General features: G+C 35.0%; 1 protein-coding gene across 1 annotated transcript in view; it reads right to left on the bottom strand.

Moving 5' to 3' along the window:
* Positions 1-23,550, bottom strand: part of LPP (LIM domain containing preferred translocation partner in lipoma) — a 561,646-nt gene that overhangs the window by 233,821 nt on the left and 304,275 nt on the right. The window contains exon 7 of the mRNA XM_004675087.2: positions 2,574-3,257. Coding sequence (XP_004675144.1) covers positions 2,574-3,257 — 684 coding nt within the window. The remainder of the gene's footprint in view (positions 1-2,573; positions 3,258-23,550) is intronic.

Raw genomic sequence — 23,550 nt, 5'->3', positions numbered from 1 at the left:
ATTTAGATTTTTCTTAGACATGAGGGTTTTGGCTATTCGAGGTTTTTTGTTGTTCCATACAAATATGAACACATCACGAATTTGCATCTCATCCTTGCACAGGGGCCATGCTAATCTTCTCTGTATCGTTCCAATTTTAGTATATGTGCTGCTGAAGCAAACACTGTCATTCCCTTTTAATGTGTTATGATATAGGGAATTTAAGGTAGTTCATCTCAAGTGCTGGGGAAATTGGCTTCTTTCGCTTTTTTTAACTTCTTCTGATGGGTTTAATATCAAATTTCTTAAGAATTCACATTAGAGTGAAAGATTGTTTTAAGGCACAGATAAGGTAAGTTTTACATTAGTGACTAAAAAAAAATAATTTAAAAGCTAAAAAAAATACTCACTTGACAATTATTCAATCCTTGGAAAAGCCCTACTCATTTGCAATCAGTCATTAATTAGTGATGGGGTTCTACTCCATTGAGGCTAAAACAAGTGTGACATGGTGAATGTCTATAGGCTTTTCTCAAGATGAAAGAAGAATGGCAAAAGAGGCATGAAACTAGAATTGGGACCCCATTTCTTAAATCAGCAGTCATATCATAAAGCCAAGCAAAGTCCGTAACAGGGCAATAAGGTTCTCTGTGCACAGGTGCAGTTGAATACAGCCCTTTTCTGCTTAAGGACTATCTGTGCAAAGGTCCACTCTTCATTTCCCAATGCAAAATTTCCACCTACAGCTTTGCCTGTCTCTTTCCCTTTTCTCAAAACATAGACAAATGGTTAAAATTCACCCCTAGCCACACAGTTATTAATCACAGAGAAACTGAAAGATTTGACCTTAATATTTAAAATGTGCGATTGAATAAGGTGTTAAACAGAACACTGGTGAAAATCAAGTGTTTCAAAATTATTAAAAAAAAATACATTAACTCCACTGATACCTAGAATCTGAAATATTATAATAGAATCAACTTGAATAATAACCTTATTCCAACCATGAAAATAGGTTTGTGCTTTCTGGTGAGTTGAGGAAGTTCATTGCATCACTCTGAGTAGGATGAAGATAGTCTAAATGCTAGCAATATGGTTTGATCCACCATCTTTGATTGTATTCTTGCTTTGGGTGCTCTTTTTTCCTACATCACTAAACTAATTCCAAATGTTGGAGACAGATATCCAGACTACCAAGTGACAGGATGGGAAAACAAGAAAACTTGAAGAATGACTCAGTACTTCTCAACAGATTATTCTCACCACCTAGATAGACTTTTGCTGTTTTATTTGCTTTTCCCTAGGAGGGGTGATCGGACTCTTAAACAATACAAGTCCTAATTCATTCCCTGAGGAATAACACTCAGTCATCCTGTCAGTCAAGTTGTTGTGGACAGGATAAAACTGCAAAACATTTTCAACTTGTGTGTCGACAACAGTTGTCAAAAACTAATGATTTAAATTTCCACAGGGGAATTTTTTCAGCTGTACCAAAGTGAGGTAAAATTCAATAATCTCACCTCTCTCTCTCTCTCTCTCTCTCTCTCTCTCTCTTTTTTTTTTACTGGTAGCTTTTGGGGCTGTCAGGTTCTAACACAAAAATGCTATAATGTTAACACAGGAAAAGGATATCTAGCCTGACTATAATGGACAACTCTTTTAAATGAAACCAAAAATTTAACATAGTCTTATTGTACTTCTCTGTCACAGGGCAATTAGGTTGTTTCCATAACTTGTCTATTATAAATAATTGAGGGGGTATAATGCTTGGCTGTAAAAAAGGTGATTTCTTGCCATTTGTGACAGCATGGATATAAGTGCAGGGGACGATGTTAAGTGAGATAAATCAGAAGGAGCAAGAAATACTGGATGATTTCACTCATACATGGAATACAGAGAAATAAAACAAAGGAACTAACTAAAAATCCTAGAAAATGGACTGCAGAAATGAGGCTAGTCAGGGGAAAGGTAAGGGTAAGAACATGCAGGTAGGAGACCCAACGGTATACAGTAAAGGATAACAGTTGCGTTAGCAGTGAGGGAGTGTCGGGACTTATATCTGAAAAGGTGTGAGCCTGTTCCCCTAAATCATATACATTGTTATAAACCAGTATTATCCCAATAAAGTAAAAAAATAATTCAAAATAAATAGCAAGACATTTAACATTTATAAGTAGATGTTGTAGGTCTATATTGTGCCCAAGTAAATGTGACATCTAAGTGTAAGTTTCTCATCTACAGAATGAAGCTGTAACAACAGGAGACAAAAGCTGCACGATAATTTTTCTGTTTTACCCCAATGTCTTGATGTGCTACAATTAGTAATGTCACTTGGAAAATTATTTTTCAAAATTGCACAATTAGTTGCACTTGACACTAAACAGTAACCATATATTGTAATATATCCCAGTGTCAACCAAAATGATGCCCCTTCTTTTCTACTTAAGCTCACACTTCCTTGGGATTGCATTTCATGTGAAATAAAAGAGTAACTCATGTTTTTGCCTTAAGTTCTGCTTTTTTTTTTTTTTCTGAGAAACACATGCCATTATAGGCACCTCTGTGTTTTCTAACTATGTTAATGAGTTTCCTACCTTTGACTGTGGTGGCGGTGCACAGGGAGTTGGAACAGGATCTGTAATATAAGTCTTCTTGGGACCACCAACTGGATACATGCCGGCAGGATTCTGGTTCCCTATTCCAGAAGGAGTGTATCCTTGTTCCCGCTTCCAGGTATTTGGGTGATTTGGCTGAATATAGGCTGGGTCAGGATCACTCTTGCCCCCATAGCTGGGCCCTGTTGGGCAGTAAGGTTCATAATATCGTCCTTGGTTGGGGGCATAACCATACCCAGGCTCAGGTTGAATTCCTGGTTGTGGAATATATGTGTAATCCATGCCACCTCGTGCTGAAGGAGGCGGACACTGTCCAGACATAGAATATGGTTGAGTGTTATAGCCCTGGGGCCCTGGGCCATAAAACTGCCCTGATGAAGGGGCAGCCATGTAATGAGAGCTGGGCTGGGCTGACTTCACTTGCACATTAAAAGTAGGTCTTGAAGGAGTGGATGCTGTAGTGTAGGAGGCTGGAACTGGCTGAGGCTGAGGTTTTAGTGTTCCAATTGGAGTCACAGGGATGGGTCCAGCCTGGGGTGCAGGCTGTGGCTTCAATGTAGATTTTTTGGTAGCTGTTAGAGGAGGTTGATTTGGTATGACCATTCGTTTGTGTCCTGTGACAGGAGTGGATACTGGAGGAGAAGCTGTTGAACTAGTAGAGCCCTAAAGTGGGAGAAAAAATAAAAGTTGACAAATATTAATGCCAATGCAAAATAAAAATACAAAAAATGAATAAATGTCAACTGCTACCAATTAATATATTTGTATAACTCTGACAAATATAAATAAGGCATAGTTTTTGCCTTCTAAGAATTCACAGACTAACACAAAAATCAGTGGCCTTTCTGTATATTACTAGTTAATAATCCAACAAGCAAATTAAGGGAATAACTACATGTATAATAACATCAAAAAGGAAAAATAATGTTAGAAAAAAAGTTAACCAGAGAGATAAGACCTGTACATTGAAAAACACAAAATATTGATAAAATAAAGACACAAATAAATGGAAAGACATCACATTTTCATGGATAAAAAGACAATACTACTACAAGTAATCAAAATGTTACTATTATTAAGGGGATATAAATTTAATGCAATTTCTAAAAAAAGTCCCAATGGCATTATTTTGTGAAACTAGAAAAAAATCACCCCAACTCATATAGACTATAAATATACTGTAAAAAAGCCAAAACAATCTTAAAGAATAAAACTGGAGATCTCACATGGCTAATTTCAAAGCTTAATACAAAGTTACAGTAATCAAAACAGTATAATATAGTAATGATAAAAAGACAGAAATATACACCAATGGGATAGAACAGAGTCCACAATTAGCATACACATTCATTGATTTTTAAAGAGGATGCCAAGATCATAGATGTAGAAGGAACAGCTTTTATAACAAATGGCGCTGGGAGGACTGGATATCCAGATGAGAAATAATGAAGTTAGACCCTTAATTTGTGTGTGTGTGTGTGTGTGTGTGTGTGTATACATACATGCAAGCATATGTATACACACACACACACATATATATGTAAAACTCATAGCTCTTTATGTAAGCACCTAAAATGTCACAACTCTTAGAAGAAAACACAGGGAAAGAGTGGAAGCTTCATGACACTGAATTTGGAAGTGCCATTTTTGCTATAACACCAAAAACACAAAACAGATTAGTTAATGTAAACGCAATGAAACTACCCAAAAAATAAAGACACATTCACCACACTGAGAAAAGGGAAGTACTAGAGAAACAGTTGGTGTGCTAGGGAAGATGTAATAAACAGAAAAGTAAAATGGGGTGCTGAACCCCATCTTTGGCACAACCAAAGAGATGTGACATTTTAGATCAAACATCCCTGTCATTAATTGATTTATCAACGATAACTCAAATATAGACTCCTTTTCCTTTTATATATTTCTGATTTCTATTGTTCTGTTCTATGCTTTATACAGTTCACAAATACTATGCTAAAACTATCCTAAGGACATAAAAATAAAAAGATCTCACAGATGAATTATGGGAGATTATGGTTAGAATAGGAAATATAGCTAAAGGAAGGTTTAAGAGTTTAAGCATTCATACTCAGGTTGTAGTTTTCTGGAGATCTTCAAACATGCCAGTGGCACAATGTTTTAATTTTGCTCTAGATTGTTGCTACAATAAATGAGTAACTATACTATAAGCTTGCTATTTATTAATTCTCAGGTATTAATTCTTATATAGATTATAACCTGTCTAAGAAGAAAGGATGTAATACTTCATATTACTTTCATTTACCCACAGCAAACAAATAAGAGATATACACATGTGTGAGAGATGTTGCTTTTTTTTCCTATGCCACTCCCCATATTCATTACTTAAAACAAGTATTTGAATTTTGCTAGGGTAGTGATGTTACTATTTGAAATACTTTCCCAAACTGTTTCACAGTAAATTGTTATATATAACAGTCCTAGCCAATGAGATGGGTACAAACATTCTGGGAAGACTAGGGCTCTATCATAAGCAATCCTTTTCCTCTTTCTTTTCTTAAATGTAGTATCTAACAACAAAGGATGCAGCTGTCTGGACCCTGGCAAAATCCAGAAACCAATTTATTCATATATATATATAGCTTTCTGGTGACCTAGGTTGGTTGATCCAGAAACAAAGATTAAAAATTCTCAGGGACAATTGTTCAACATTTCATTTCCAGTGGTAATCAACTGGAGAGGAAATCACCCACTGACCAAAGGGAGATTGGAAATCAGTGGGGATTTTGTTAAAGTGACAGGGTAGGTATCAAAACACATTATGTGAAATCCCTAATGATAATAGTGCCCTTGTGGAGAGACACTGAGTAAACTTGAATTGCATCCCTTTTTTTGGCAATCGGTAAAAGACACTTTCAGTGCCAAGAATGGTCTCTGCTTCACATTAGGCTCTCTCCTCTGCTTCACTTTACTGGTTCAAATAACTGTATTCTCCCCTGGTCTCTTTTAATCTAGAGGAGGGTCCTTCTGACTCTGCTAGGTCAGAGTATTGATCTGTGCCTAATGACTAATGAAGCCTAATGACTTCTCTACACCCAAATCAGTCAATTACAGAAGCCTCTATAAACAATTCCCTTGTGCTGAATTTGATGTTCCAACATTTTTTTGTTAGGATACTCTTACATATTATTTGTAGTCTGTAGGGCCTTTGTAATTCAATATTTACTTCTCCCTTAAGTTATAGGTGACTGTTGTATACTCATTTTTGTGTGTGTTTATATGAGCAAGTTGGATATTCTTGTCTTGCTAGAGAAGCCTTCTCATTCTATATGGAGGTGGTTCCAATAGGACCCAATAAAAAGAGACACAGTTTTCTCAGTAGATAATTTATCTATATCTGTATCTATGTATCATGAAGAATTTTTAAAATAAAAATACACTCTGCAGTAGAGAGAATGAAAGGGTAAGCTTGAATCTGGAAAAAAATTAGTGGCAGGTTTTTCTAGTCAATCATAATTTTAGAACATGTCAGCAAAGATGGCTTGAAAGAAAAAGAATAAGACTTTTCTTTTCCTTGATGACTCCAAATCAGAAGAAACCCAGGGATCCTATTAATACTTTATAAACAACTATAAATGGAGGCAGTGACTGGACTAATGACAGGCATAGGCTTTGCTGAAGCTGTCAAGATATGTCCATAGTCACACGTTTTGAATATGAAAACCAATCACATTTATAAAGCAAACAAACAAGGAGTGTGTACACTTAACTCCTTAGAAGTAACTCTTCCCCACCCCTCATCACAAATTCTCTTTTTATCTCTTTCTTGTAGACACAAGTACATGTGTGCATACACACACACACAATTCAACGTCCCTCCAGTCTTTGAAGGCCGGCATCAGGGCACAAGGGCAGGTGCTGTTGCTTTCTTCTAGGAAACATCCACCAGTATAAATCTCATGGAGGAATGAGGAGGTTTCTCACAACTTTATTATGAATTCTGCTCTGTATGTGCCGGCATGTTTCTGAGTATTTTCCATATCATAACTATGTGTATGAAAATAGCACGTTTAGGTCTATTTCTTCCCTCTGCAATTTTATATGCTTTACCTCACTGGAGGTGGAAGGGGGTAAAGAAGAGGAATAATTTTAAAGCATATTTATTTATGTTCTTTATGGTTAAAGAAAGCTATGGCAACACTTTCCTGGCCCACGTAGTAGTCAATTAAATACATAGTGAATCTTTTCTATTTACTGGATTAGTTGGTGCTTCCAAGTATTTATTTTTGGCATTCTTTTTTTTTTTTTTTTTGCAGGAATTCTTGAAGTTTTATCATGATTTAACATTTTCATTTTGAAAACTAAGCACGTTTAGAAATTAGGCTCATACAGATAAATTATATATATATATATATATATATTTTTTTTTTTCTGAAACTGAATCTAGGTACATCATCTTATTTATACAATCATGTTATTGGGCACTTAGGTTGTTTCCAGCTTTTGGCTATTGTAAATAATGCTGTGATAAGCATGAGGGTGCATGTAACTCTCAAATTAGTGTTTTTGCATACTTTGGCAAATACCCAAAGCAGAATAACTGGATTTTATAGAATTTCTATTTTTAATTTTTTGAGAACTCTCCATTCTTCTTTCTATAATGGTTGTACCAATTTACATTTTCGCCAAAAGTATACAATAGTGCCATTTTCTCCACATACTTTCTCACAGATGTGAGGAGGTACGTCATTGCTGTTCTGTTTTGACTTACATTTCCTTAGTAATAAGAGATAATGAACATCTTCTCAGGATCTAATGTAAGAACTGGCATGTTTTTAGTTAGAAAAAAGTAAAAGTGACAGTAAATCAAACTATCAGGGATGTAAATATATCTCTTCTAATACAAAATCCATAGACATGCAGTAAAGAACTATTATGTCGATTCAACAGTGACAACTAGAACTCAGGCTCGTTGTTATTGTCTGCTAGAAGTAATTTTCTAATAGTTCTCTAAATTGTTACTGATCACTTAGCCAACTTGTTACCGGATGGTCCCTGAACAATGATTCTCTTTTTTGCCAAAGACCTTTTTCTTTCTTTATTTTTCCTGGGCCAAGTCCATAACTTGAAATACTTTCTATGTTACACTCTAGAATTCATCTTTCATTCAACAGTAAGCCCAAATATTAAACTGCTGCATATATGTTGTCTCATAAATTTCTGACTCAACATGTTAAAAATAAAAAACGTCTTTTGTAATTTTAGTTCTGCTTTTCATGCTCTTTTTAAGACTGTCTCATTCACAGATGTATTGCTCAAAGCACAATACTGCATTATTCTTCAGTCTCTTTCTCACTGCTCCTTGAAGTACTAAATCCTATTGACCCTGTTGCCTATGTAGAGAATTCTGTACCTCTCAAATGTGTCTACATCTCACTGTTTCTTCTGCTGCTACTCTGTCCCAAGATTCCACCACTACTCACCAGTTACTATCCAATGGAACCCAAACTGGCCTCCTGGCACTTACTCATGTTTCTTTTTACTGAAGCCTTCAAGATTCCAGAGAATAATTTTTCTCAAAGGGATTCTAAACACATCACTCACTTGCTTCAAAGGCTACAGTGGGTTCATAGAATGATTTGAATTTTGTGTTATGATTCTGACTAACTTTCATTACTAATGTTCCAAGATTGCTAGTATATACCCAGTGCTTCATCACCTCTCTGAATTCTATGACTACCTATTTCCTTGGATCCCTTAGATCTTCACCTGAGTGTTAGGCTATTCAGGAAAACTTATCTGGAAGTCTCTAGGGTTTACTCTTTACTCTTCCCCTTTTATATTTAATCTATAGTTCTATTTTCCATAGGGTAGAGAGTATTCCCCTTCGGTCACTATAGTTTTCCCAGTGGATTTTTCATGTCATGTCACATAGTAGGCATTGAAGAAAGATTGACTGGATCTAGAAACATGCATTTATCATGGCAGAAAATAACCAAGCATATAACAATGTTACCCTATGTCTTTATTCTCTGAAAAACAAGAATCTCTTACATGCTTTATTAGAGTAATCTCACAAGTCTGTTCTTTCTCTAAATAGTGTCATACATTCACTTTTTGAATGTGTCAATATTAAGTAATTATTAATTAATATTAATTAAGTGCCTATCTTTCAAAGAGGCACTTATTGTCATTTTAATGTTGCATATATAAGTTCTACTTGATGCTGGCCCAAATCTCTTATAGAAATAGTCATGGGACAAATTTTAAATAAAATTATGATGAGAGGAAAGACACTAAGGAAAACCCTATATATATATATATATATATATATATATATATATATATATATATATATATATATAGCAACAGAAATTCCAACTATATAGGAACATCGGGAAAGGTCAAAAAATCTTAAATAAAGATATAAATGTCAAATTAAAAATACAGAATGTGCAATCAATCATATCTGAAGTATAACTGAAGCTACCAGAATGGTTTTTCCTTATGTACCAGGAACAGAAAAAGCTGTGGAAATAATGATGATAGATTTGTTACAAGACAGGCTCAATTTCATTTTATGACCTTTGTTAAAGGTTATTTGAACAAGACCTGATGAACCATTTCACAAAGACGGTAACTGTCTACTCTGTATATTGTTGTAGTAGGGGAAACAAGCTTAAATACCAATTATTATTTAAAAAGGCAATAACAGCAAACATTCACACAGCATTTACTTTTCATACACATGTTGTGTGAAACACAATTTATACTTAATCCTCATAAGCATCCGTGAGATAGGAAATATTGACATTACTTTTCATATGGAGATATTAAAATAAAGAGAACTTAAATGCCCGAGGTTACAGGCTGACAGGCAGCATATCAAGATCCCCATTAGGTAGTCTGTTTTCAGAGGTTGGGACTTTAAAAATCATTCTACATTTCCAGGTAAAGAAGTAGTGAAATAGGTTACACTGGGAGTTGGATAACTTCTTAGTCTATGTATAGTTTTCTTACTTTAAGAGATGTACAATCTATATGTGGGTACAGGGAGTATTTTTCGGCTTGAGGAAAAAGATAAGTGAGGAAAAAATAATAGAGTGAATGATCAACAGACAGCAAATGATATTATGTTAGAATGGGGGAGACTATTAAGTAGTATGAATTGGGCAAAACTAAGGAATTCATACTCTGCTAAAGGCAAGCTACATTGGGCCCTCTTTGATGGCACAATGGGTTAAAGCACAGCACTATGAAGCTATCAGCAGCCAACTGCAGTCAGCACAAGTTTAACTCCCAGTCAGGGAGTTGACTCACATGGTGCAGCAGAACTCGCCTGTCCCACCCATTGTTTCCCTCAGCACTGTATACCAGTTAAATCTGCCTGTTCTGCTCCCCATTCTGTCTCTGGTGAATCCTCTCACCCCATTCCATACCTCTGGCCTATACCCCAATTCTGTATGTATAAATAATAATAATAATAATAATCATAAATCACATCACTGTAAAGCTAGGCTCAGCTGCTTCAATGCAAGTTCGATCTCTAGCCAGAGAGGTGACCCACATGATGCAGGAGACCTCTCCTGTTTCACTGCTGCTCCTCTCAGCAGTGTACTTCATCAGTCTGCCTGTTCTGCTTCCCACTTTGTCTCTGTCTCTGGTGAATCCTCTTACCCCTCCCCCCCCCACACCTCTAGCCTATACACCAGTTTTTATGCACATACATAAAAGAAATCTTTAAAAGAAAATAGCAATCACTACCCTGTCCCAGCTGATAAGTACCACATGAAATAAAGATTAAATACTCCTTTCCTGACTTGAAAGTTTTCTTCATTTGTATTTTATTTTATTTTGCAAACACCTGGATTTCTTCAGGACAGGTGCGTACATAAGGTGCATTCTGTAACTATCATTCTAAGTTAAAGATATTGACTATTGGAAATACCATAGATATGTGGTGGTATACTAGATATCAGAACAACAAAACATTCTATCATTCCATGTGTAGAGTTGAGTGGCACTGGAAAAGTCATATTACTTTTCCAGATGACTCCTCATCAGAATAAAAAGGAAAACTTATGTGTATCTTTTTTCCCCCTAAAAAACAAACATTTTCAGAACACAGATGAAAGATAAGTTTTTTGGAAGGAGGGGAGCCTGCCCATATGTTTCTTACTCTTCTAGCTCTATTATTTTAATAACAAAGATTATGCCATTCAAAATCCTGTGATTACAAGAATAAATTTTTAATACTTGCAATGAGTTTCAACAGCCAATGAAAGTTTGGTGTCAGAACTTAACAATTAGTTGTTGGGTAAATAAATGGGTAGACTTAGTTACTGATTTGTACAGTAAGGAAAAACATACAAATAAAGCTTACCTTTTTCAGTTCTAATATTATGTACTAATTTTTCTCAATTAAAATATTTCATCAATTTCTACTTAACAAAGGGATAACTGAATTTTGCCCTTGAGATCTGTCACTAATTTTCATAATTCAGGGCTTAATAAACACTGCAAAGTCCCTTACTAATTCAGGCAGCTCACACTGACCACAGGATAGATAATCCCATGGGCTAGACACCAACCTAATAAATTAAAAGTGTAACAGAATACCATACATTTAGAGATGTATTTCTCTAATCTGATTATACAACAGAATGTGTCAGGACTTTTTATATACAAATTATCATAGACCCATCCACTCAGTAAAATACAAAAATTAAAATTAAAGAGAATATATGCTACTCTCTTTAAAACCCAAGTTTAGAAGCACATTTATAGGTGCTATTGTAAAAGCAGGGTAGGGAATCCTATCTGTAGTAGGAGCTACCAAACCCAATTGTTTCAAGAACAATGGTTTATCCGCATTGTTTCGAAGCACAATGCTTATACAATTTGGAACCAAAGCAATGTTTGTTTCTACAAACATCTATGGACACTGAGTTACTGGTTTGATTTGGTGATATGGATCAGAAACTCTAACAAAGTCCAAACATTTTATTTCTAGAAATTTAGCCTAAATAAATAACCAGAGATTATATACATCTTTAATCTCTAGACATACTCATAGTTATTTATGAAAGTGAAAGATTATAAGCAGCTTAAATAGTTTACATGAGAATTGTTTAACTAAATATGATTTACATAATGTAATACTTTTCAGTAGTTAAATAATTATGAGACTTACATAAATGAATACTATGCAGCATTTAAAAATTAATATATATCAATGATGTTTCAAAACAATCCAGTGACTTCACTCCTGGGCCTATACTAAAAAGACCTGTAAACAAACATTTGAACAAATATCTGTATATTCATGTTTGTAGAAGCATTGTTCAAAATAATGAGAAGGTAGAAATAACGCAAGTAAAACTTGACAATGAATCAAAAAACAAAATCTGGCATACACATATAATGTGTATTATTTAGGCTAACAGAAGAAGGAAATCTAACACATGCCAACATGAATGAATCTGAAAATGTCATGCAATTATGAAATAAACCAGTTATAAAAGGACAGATGCTATGTTATTCCAAGTATATAAGGTACCTAGAGTAGTCAAATTAATAGAAATATGAAGTAGAATGTAGTTATTGCTTGTGGAGAAGATGACAGAAATATTTAATTGTTACTAGGTTTTAGTATAGGAAGGTAAAGTCCTGAAGAATACAGCAGTGATGGTTGTGAATGTCACCAAACTATACTTAAAAACAATTAAATTCATGAATTTTCAATGTGTGTTGTACACTAAGAACTAGAAAAAAAATAATATCCATTTTGAAATCACATTAGAAGACATTGTTTTACATCTGCTAATATGTCTATCTATATGTCTTATGCACACATATATACATATACAGAGAAGGATTTGTTCTCAAACTGATAACTGATTAAGGAAGTGATAGTGATATTTGGATATTCTGTATTATTTTCCAAAGTTTCTAAAATTACTACATACCACTTATTTTATTAGGAGCATTTATTTCTCTCTGTGTGTGTATATGTGTTTGCATGTATTTACATACATACATAACCAAGAAAAATGATATAATAATATCCCAATCAGTGTTTGCATATGTACACATAAAATTAAAGGAAAAACTAAGATTAACAGAGATTTTTGTTTTTATCTTTATATTTTTTGTGATTTTTACAATAGAGAAAAAAACATTACTCCTCATAGGTTTGAGCTGAAAACTGGTGAATGGTGAAAATTCATCTCAAAAATTACTTTTGAAATTAAAAGTACAGTATTATAATTGATGCCACTGAATTCACTGCTGCTAATATAAAGACACTACTAATAAACTAATTTTCAGTCCCTGATAAACGTCTCAGGTACACACAAATGTGCATACACACACATATAGGAACATCCCAAAGAATTCTTGTCAGAGAATAAATATCTCATTTCCCTGCCATATACAGCACTTGTTCATTTCCCAGTGCAGTGCTCTGAGAGCAGGGGGCTATTCTTAATAGTGTCAGAGGCAGAAATAGCAAAAACAGTATGGGCTGGTGTGACACTCCAGAGCCGTTTTTGTTTTAGAAGCTTTCCATTTAATTAATTCTCACACTTCTGAACACTTATAAGATATTTTGGAGACAAGCGGCTCCCTGGACCATTGAAGACAAGAATACTAGTATGTCAAGTTGTTTTCCCAACAATAAAGTCAAGTCATTTGGGAGCACCAAGATGCTACCTTGAAAGCTCTCATTTTTTAATCCTTTAATATCAAATAACAAAACAATGATCTAGGCCAGGCCTGCACTCATATTTTCATAAAAATAGCACAGCATCATATTCAGACCAAGAAAACCAATATTTTAAGGTGTGCCCTCCCCCAGCGCCACCTCTATTGGTTAAAGGAGAGGATATGTTATCCGTTTTGGACTTGAGAGATTTCTGAGGTTTCAGTCTATACAAATATCCCTAGAGAGCACTATATTGAGTTCCCAACATGCTGGGGCTGGTCCTGGATAAAATGTCATTTTGATGAGCATCACATCAATCTGAATGTGTTCTAGGATCCAGGAATGTAGCAAAAGAAGAGTCTATTTTCAAAGCAAACACTTTCTTGTACTGAATCATTCCTCCAAGAATCCATTATGCCCTTTAGTCCCATCAGACCAGAGGAGTTAATGAAAAGCACTGAAATGGAACCAACTAACCAAGAAAAAAATAAAACAAAATTTTGGTAAGAATCTGATAGTACAGGAGAAATGGCACATGATTGGTACCACTGCCCATTAGAATAATAATGTTTGTGGGAAAACTCACAATGAGGAACCATAAAATATACCCGTGATATATTAGGAATTGTGCATTTTCAAAAATACTAATGCTGGGGGGAAATCATGATGTATTTATCTGATAGATTATTATACAGTAAACAAGGGAAACTGCATTCAAACAACAATCTTTAAAAAATACTGAGTATTTATATATTGACAAAGACACTGTAGACCGTAATTTTTAAAACTAGAGGTATATAAACACATATTGACTAGAATGTTTTAAATATTGTCATACTATCTTTCTTTGGTATTGTAAAAATGGCTGATTCATCTCTAAAATATCTTCAGTCTTTCATTCTTATTAACTTATTGGTACCCTACTTTAGTTCACTATCATTAGTGTCTGGTATAAATACCACATGTATGTATGTAAAAATAACACACCAAATTTTAATATTATATATATGTATAAGGTTATATGTGCATTTTAAAGCTAACACTTTTTGTCCCATAGTGTATTATTTCTAAAACCCATATATGATCACTGTCATCCTTGTTTAAATTTCCCAGGATGTCTGTTCCTCTTAGGATGAGCCTGATAGAGCCACTGCTTTGCTTCCTAGTCTCCTCTTTAACTACTTTCTTCCAGGAATCAATGCTGTAGCTATTCAGCGGTTACTGGACTTGAACATTTTTTAATCTGTTTCCACCTCCCAATACCTAATTAGTATTCAGGTTTCAAGTGAATAACTCCTCTGTCCCAATTTTTCAAGTCTTGGAGAGTGTTTATCATTGGTATCCCTTTAACAGATCATACTTCCTTTCTTATAACCTTGTCAACTCTTTTGGAATCACTTTTTTTGTTCTCCTTCCCATCAACCACAATATAGGCAACAATTTCATCTTTTTCTTTCAGCTTTCTATCTTTAATGTCTAACAAACAGGTAGTCTAATTAATCCATGAATGAGAGTTATGCAATAATGCATTGTTGGCAAATTCTATTAATGATACTGAATAAAACAAAACAGAAATGGTGGCAGATAACTAAATTTTTACTTTCCATATCAATTTTGTGAAAATAAAGTTATTCATTAGGTATTTGTGTGAAAGAGGATTCTGAAATTCAATTTGTTTATTTTAAATATACTGAGTAGTAGTTAATGAATTTTAGGTTTCTTGGTTGTAGGTAACAGGATATGTGGTAAGTATGGCAGCTCAGTAAGTTTTGGTTATAATCCACCACTATAAAATAACCAGCTATTCTAGTCTAGTACTACCCTTCTGAAGTCATTAAGAGACAAAAGATGAATAAAAGGGTAGGATCACTTTTCTAAGGTTACCCCCAACTACTGCTGGGATTTCTCATCATTGAAGTTTGATAGTCAAAAGGAGAAATTAAAATGTGACCACCTTTGAGAACTGGACAGAGTAATTTGGGACAGATGTAGGCACAAATTAATTTAGGAAAAGAAGAAATAAAGTTATCTTATGTGTGTATTATTAAAATACCTCGCATTCTCAGGCCCTCCCTGGTGGCGCAGCGGGTTAAAGCACAGCACTAAGAAGCTAAAGCCACTTCAGCATGAGTTTGATTCCCAGTCCCGGAGGTGACCACATGGCACAGCAGACCTCTCCTGACCCGCCCCCTGCTCCCCTCAGCAGTGTACTTTATCAGTATCAGTTGGCCTATTCTGCTCCCTGCTATTTCTGGTGAATCCTCTCATGACCCCTAAACCTCTAGCCTGTACCCCAGTTCTGTATGAATAAATCTTAAAAAAAAAAAAATACCCAGCATTCTTTACAGAATCATGGAGTTTTAGAGCTTGAAGGAATTTTTTCTTATTGAGGTAGCATTGATTTACAATACTGTATATGAGTCACAGATATAGGATCATACCTTTTCAGATTTTGAAAATTATGTATTTCTACTTTCTCAAGAAAAAAAAAATCACTCCCAAGTGCTAAGGCTTTGTTGGGTGAGATTTAGAATCCTATTTTCATTTACCTAAGACTAATGTTCCTATTATCACAGAAGAATGACTGGTCTAATAAGCCTGCAAAAAAGGTGGCAAAACTTATCTTATTTTCAACATAGTGAACCTCAGTGCATAAACACCAGCATACATGGAAATCACCAACAAGGCTGTATGGGGACAAGTTGGGTTGCTGTGTTTTCATGCAGGAGTTTCCAAAATAGTAATGGAATTCAGCAAGGCCACCAGTGTGAGCAAGTGTCTATATTTGCTTCAGTGGAAACAAACAGACCTCCATTCACATATTTCCAAAGGAATTTAGGTGACCGAAAGCAAAGCAAAAAAGGAATAGGTGGTTTGTTACAGTCCATAGAGTATTCCACGAACAAAATTTGCTAAAACCTATTAAATATTGCAAATAAAATATTGAAAGCATATTAAACTAATAAAATCATTAGGTGTTTCCTCAATTTTTTTTTCTTTTGGTAGAAAACATGCTCATTTTAATGGCCACTATATTATTATGATCTGGATGTACACCCTCTGCATTATATATTGAATAGGGGAAAAAAGTTTCTCTTCTCTAACATATTTATTCTTAGAAATGGAGGCTGTTTGTCCACTCATTATAGATGGACAAAGGGATTGAATCACTGAAGGGTAATTTCTGAGCAAAGAACACTTTTGCCACTGAGTAGAAAGAAGGGAAGAAACTGTTTTCATAAAAAGCAACTATTAGGGACAAATAAGAGCTCATTCACTAAACCTGTACATATCCCTTTATCCTTATAAAATAAGCTATGAAAGCACATAATGACTTAACTGCAGTAAAATTACTCATATTCTAACTTTGCATAATCACTAAAATGTTTCTGGATTTTTAACCCTCCCCCTTCAACAATTCTGCACTCTTATTTTTTTTTTTTTCAACCCAGCACAAATGGTTACAAGCAAACGAGTGTACCAGGCACATCTGCTGTTCCAGAAAGAATTTACTTTTCTGTGCCAAATCCACGTCTATGGGAAGAAGTAAAAATAATTTGTGAGCAGGTTCAGCAAATGCCTGGATAAATCCTGCAATGACCACATGGGGTAAATTCATTCCTAGCAGTAGATATGGCCTGAAAAAGGTGAGGCAAGAAAGAGATGAGTTAATATAGAAGCAAAGGTTTCTCTCAAGTCTGTCTTTGTCACTCAATCACTGCACAATTACAGTACCTCACTTCTCGCTTTCTCTGAGCAACTATTTAAATAATAAGATTGAGTTTATGACCCCAGAGGTGAGGGGAAATTGGCAAATTATTTTGCAGTGTATGAACAGTCATCTTAAAAATAACAATGACAAGAGCATCACATCAATAGTCCTAGTTTAAATGGCCCTCCAACCAACGCTTAGTGATTTTGTCCACTTATTTTTGAAAGCTTTGCTGATGAGTCTATTTGGCATTTTAGATCATGCAGTGCAGCAAATATGCTAGAAGTTTGAGTAGGAAAAAGTGTTTTCTCTTTTGTACATAGACACCAGCAGTTGGAAATTTGAGGATTGTTTTTGTAAAAGACCCCCACTATTTGACTGGGTAACATGGTGGCCAAGCTTACTGTAATAGCAAGGCAAAGAACACAAGGCTGAAGCCAGCCATCAGCTGAGGGATGCAAATGACTAAGGGCATGCAACCAGTTGGGGCTTCTCCTGTTGAGCATCCTTCTCATGGTAAAATGAAGAGTATTTTAACCTTTATTCTCTCTTTTTAGAATTACAAGATAGAGAACAATACTTCAAATATAACTTGTTGGTAACACAATTTTAATTTAGGATAACAAGTGTTTAAGTCGTGGGTCAAAGCAAATGTTTTTGTGTTATTCTCTGGGACTTAATGTTCTCTTTATAAGAGGATATGATTGGAAGAAGTAAAAGATATCTGTAAATTTAAAGCATCTAGATGATACCTTTAACTTCAGATAATTTCTGATATCTGAGGTTCTCATTTTGATATAATTTTCAAGCTTTATTTTGGTAAGCCCACGTATTTTTAAAATGAGTTATATTTTAGGAGCCCTCCCTGGTGGTGCAGCGGGTTAAAGCACAGCATTGAGAAGCTAAAGCCACTTCCGCATGAGTTCAATCCCCGCCTGCCCCGGAGGAGATCCACATGGCAAGGCAGACCTCTCCTGACCCGCCTGCTGCTCCCTTCAGCAGTGCACCTCGTGGATCTGCCTGTTCTGCTCCCCTCTCTGTCTCTGGTGAATCCTCTCACCCTCCGCATCTCTGGCCTGTACTCCAGTTCCATATGAATAAATAAATAAATCTTAAAAAAAAAGAGTTATATTTTATTTTTATATAGAAGAACTGGGGTGCAGACCAGAGATGCAGAGAGTGAGAGGATTCATCAGAGAAATAGATAGCTAGATCTACTGAAATAAACTGCTTAGGTGAGCAGTGGGCCAGACAGGAGAGGTCAGCTGAGCCATATGTGGGTTGGAGCCAAGGATCAAACTCAGGCCCTTGTAGTGATAGTGCTGAGACTCAACCTCTAGGACACTAGACCCAATATCTGTGTATTATGTAATGCTTACTTCCCTTATGTTGTAATGTTGCAGGGAATAAACTTGTACAACAGTACAACACAATTCATGATTGAGGTTTAATATCTGAGTATGGAAAAAAAAACAACAAACAACAACTATGGATATTAGAAAGTATTCTTTTTTCCTTCATTTTACTTTATAAAATGAACATGTATATTTACATTTAAAATATCTATAGAGAAAAAAAATTCTTCCTTTCAGCAAATCAATTCATTGTTTCAAATCATCAAAGGCAAAGAAATTTGATATTAGTTGTCCTAACTATCAGAATCCTTTTTAAAGAAATGGTGTTATTGATAGTCATTGACCATTAACTCACCACCTTCTAAATACAAGGAATTTTACCAGTTGCTGGGTAAAATGTTATGGTTCCGGGCTTCAATGAATTCAACTACAGCCTGGGGAAACAGGCAGAAAAACCAGTGGAAACTTCTAAGATTCCCAGAAGTCTGACAAACTACATGGGTTACGGTGTTCAGCTGCAGCTCATTCACTTTTTAAACAGAGCTGAGTTCCAGCCAAAGATCACTGATTTGAGAGACTGAAGGCCAACAGCTTTCATGCTGTAACTACTGGATGACACAAGGCTAGTTCTTGTCTTCTGTGTTACTCAGCTCCTTTCCCACATGGTTAGAAGTGAATACATATCATACTTCACATGAACAGCTAACTTTGAACTCCCTTAGTCTATTTTTCCCTCAACATTGCAAGTTTCTCAGATAAATGCCACCTAAGTAATATTTATACACACCCAAGTTTAAGAACAATTGTTCTAAATTAAAAAACTCAAACATAGGGGCCATGTTCTATAATTCATCTATTTATCCTTCCATAATACTTTGAACACGGTAGTACAAATATTAAGTCACAGCAGCCTAACGAAACACCATTCAGGAATGGATGTAATACTGAACCACATATTGAATCATGAAGTTATTCCCCTTTTTAAAATTTTTCACTAGTCTGTGAGTGTGCATGCATGTGGAGGAGGGGAGGGAGAAAGAGAAAATGCTCTTGTGTGTTCTAGGATGATTGACATAGAACTTCAGGAATAAGCTAAGCAGCAGCAGCTATATCATTACTTGGTTAGAAAGAGGGGAAATCATGGGAAAAATCTGCAAAAGTACCATGTTCTGAGGTGTCAATGGAATAATACGTAGAGCTACTTGTTTTATTGCTGATTTTCTTCATTTAATACCTCAGCAATAAAAAGAAACAAAAGAACATAGCACAAAGCAATTTCTCAGTCATACTATGCATAGATGGCAGGCAATGGGGCTACGTATTTTACTATCATAGACTGTTCACCTTTGTACTTGTCCCTGTGTCACTCCATGATTTTAATGTTTGAAGAATCTGTCATTCAATGTTTCTAAGAGTTGTGAATGAAAGTGCTAGTTGAGCACTCATTTAAGGCACAGTTTCTTCATTAAAGCAACTCTCTCTCTCTCTCTCTCTCTATATATATATATATATGTGTGTGTGTGTACACACACACACACACGAAAATAGCAACAGTAAATAAAATGGAAAACAACTATAACTCAACATTTTAGGAATGTTAAATTTATAAACTTTATATGCATTTACATTTGCAGGTATGTGTTTCAGTTTGTGGGGGGGGGTGGGATGGGTATGGTGTTAAGTGTCAATCCCATTTAAATGCTGTTTTGTATTTTCTTGACAAATTGTTTAATTCTTCAGAAAAGCCACTCACAATGTGATATGCAATCAGTCAGTGTGCTTTAACAGACATGAACACTCAAGCACAATAACCTAGCATTTATTATACATACTTAATTGCAAAATCAATTCCAGGATGCAAAGCATTAAGATTTTCCCACTGCCCTGGATGATACTATACTCTCTTTACAAGGTACTTTGTTTCTGATAACAAAGATTTGAGGAGGTGCACTGGTATATCAAAGTACCAGGCACATACTTCTCACAAAATGTCAGTTCCCCACCTACTCACTTCCCATGTATATCAGATGATCTTCTTTCAATCAGTCACACTATACACATGCAATTCAGACTCATGACAAATACCTCAATGTTAAACCTTCTGATATTGAATTCCAAAAGCCTGTTGTTTCAAGACATTTGATATTTGAGATGGTACATCTAAGAGCATTTATTATTTTTTTATTTCTATTATGACCATGATTATCCTTCTATCTTTGTAACAGGCCAGTTTTAGGAAACTGAATGCAGAGTGAGAAGACTGGGGCTGTGCTGAAGAACATGAATCTGGAAAACCATATGCTTATGAAGAGTATAAAAGAGGTCAGACAAGACGCTACAGCAGCCTTTAGATAAGAAACAATGAGGCCATAACCAGACACACAGTTTGCTGGGAAAAGGCTCCTAAAGCACAAACTCTTTCCCATCACAAACTCTCTCTGCACAAAATCTCTCCCAGTATATCTTTTTCTAGCATGTTTACTTTGGCAATGACTTTCATATATGAATATGTATAGAACAAATGAGTGCCACAGGTACGGTTGATTTGGAAATCAAGAAAATACACTGGAAACAGTCTTTGTTAAGAAAGATACTAAACTGGAGAAAAGAGAAACAGAACCATGGGCTAATAAGCTTACTTGCAATGGAAGGCCTCTGTTCTGAACTCCATTTAAAATTAAGAGAAGACATTTACATATTGTAGTCTACGTCTCCTTTAAGAGAGGGTAATTTGTTTCTTTTGGGAAATTCAAGTATTGCCATAGTTATGCACAGAAACTTAAAAAAACAGTTTAGACATTTTTGTATGGAAGCACAGCATGTGTTGTCCAAGTAACCTAAATGATTTTACTTCTGGTTAAAATTCAAGGATATAATCTTGCTCCTCATTCAGTCATTATCTAGCAGTGGAGATTACTATGTGAACTGTCATATAACAACCCCTCCCATCATATCATTCTGTTTAATTTCAGACATCTATATAGATATACAGAGTTTGCCTAAAATAATTTAGTTTAACTAAAAATGGGATTGGGTTTTAGGAAAAAACACTACATTTGACTTTGTCTAAATAAAGCACTACAGTGTTTTCCAATGTGTTGTTGAATCTCACAAACTGAGGATCTCAGAGGTTATGGGAAGTATTAATAGAACTCAATTTCAAGAAGCTAGTAACTCTGATTCTGCATTCCTAAGTGTCAGCTGAGTAAATATTGCCATACTCCTTACCATTCCCTAGTATCTTCAAGCACAGTATGGAGGGTAAAGTAAAATACATCTTGTACACTTAAAAAAATGAACAACTACTTTAAGAAATATGCAAGAAAATGGAGGTTATTCTCTAGTACAAGAAGCAACTAAAATACTATGAAACAAGTCACACTTTTGACCTGTTTCAATCACTTGCCTGGCTCAGTGATTATTGTCCTATTTAGAATGGAACAGTTCTCATTCTACACTGACCAACCCAGAGAGGTTAAATGTAATTCTGGGCAGTACAACAGAAGCAAGAATGTAACAATGATCTAAAATTGACACAGCAATGAGGACAACAGAAAACAAAGTAAAGAAAGCAACAATAGCAAAACCTTCACATTTTCAAATGGAACTAAACAGATTGTGTGGTGTGGTAACAAATTTGAAGAGGTGTGAATCTGTGCCCCTAAGTCGTATCTCTGCTGTAAATAAACCAACATTACCTAAATAAAACACACTTTAATATAAAAAGTTATCCTATAAAAATTAAGTCTACAAGTTTATAAAAAGCCAAGTAAGGCCCTCTCTGGTGGCGCAGCAGATAAATGCAGCACTAAGAAGCTAAAGTCACTTCAGCACTAGTTCGATCCCAGGGCCCAGAGGTGGTAACCCACATGGTGCTGCAGACCTCTCCTGACCAGCCCGCTGCTCCCCTCAACAGTTTACTTCATCAGTTGGTCTGTTCTGCTCCCCACTGTGTCTCTGGTGAATCCTCTCACCACCCATGTACCTCTGGCCTGTAACCCAGTTCTGTATGCATAAATAAATATTTTTTTAAAAAGTCAAAATATCACAATAGAATTTGTGAAATTATCATGTTTCATGAACTTATTTAGGCAACTTTTAAAATATGGCTAGTACATAGACTTAATGAATAACAATAGATAATTTTAGTCTCTTATGTCTTCTCTGGTAAAGAAATAATGCAACAGGACTTTTATTGTGGACTACAGCATGTTAAAACCTTACTTTAGAATAGAATATATTTAGAGAGATAATACCATTACAATTATGAGAACGTAACTACTAACATATGTAATACTCATGAAAATAACAAAACAGCTTATTGTTTCATGTATAGTTTACATATATATGTGTGTATATTTTATATACACACACACATATATACACATATATACATATACATATATGCATATATATGGTGAGAGAATTGAGTAATTATGCACATGTAGTTTGTATATACACATATATATATACATGTATATATGTGTATACAAACTACATGTGCACATATATATACACATATATATGTATATATAAACTACATGTACACACTTACTCAATTTATCTAATTATTTATTGCTAAGGAACATCACTCATATAGTAAATAGGACTTAGAAGATCTACTTCGTAAAGGACTTTCTGTTATTTTGCAAAACTATTGAGAGCTAACTGAGGGAAGAAAACAAGAGGAACCACATTGCTAAAATGGAACAAATGTATTTATTTCTGTTTCTCCTAATTTTATGATACTTGCCAATATTCAGTAATGACAGGAAAATAAAACATCATATCATATATATTCAAATTGTCTCAAATCAGAAATACATATAAAGAAAATCATTTCATTCTAACGAAATAAGATCACAATTCTCTTTGGTGTACAGAAAACATCAGGAGTTCCCTGGAAGGAGCTCACATACCAGCAAATTGACACAACATACCTGAAAATGCCAATTAACACAAAAGTTAAAAATGCTAAGTAATATGGGAGAAATATTGAGATTCCAGATGGATTATTCCCACAGTGGCAGATAGAGAGTGAATCTGAATTTGTCTTGTGGGCTAGAATTAGAACAGAAATACAGCTTCATGCTTGCGTTGCATGTATAGCTTCTACGATACAGGAGAAGATAACCAGATTTTTATTTTTATTTTTTTTCCAGCAAATGATGTCAGCAAAAGCACAGAGAAAGGATGGGACATGGG

This window comes from Condylura cristata, unplaced genomic scaffold, assembly GCF_000260355.1.
Source record: "Condylura cristata isolate star-nosed mole 26May11 unplaced genomic scaffold, ConCri1.0 scaffold00003, whole genome shotgun sequence".
NCBI classification, from domain to species: Eukaryota; Metazoa; Chordata; class Mammalia; order Eulipotyphla; family Talpidae; genus Condylura; species Condylura cristata.
Note: the sequence above shows the minus strand (reverse complement) of the source record. Positions and strands in the feature narration are given on the sequence as shown.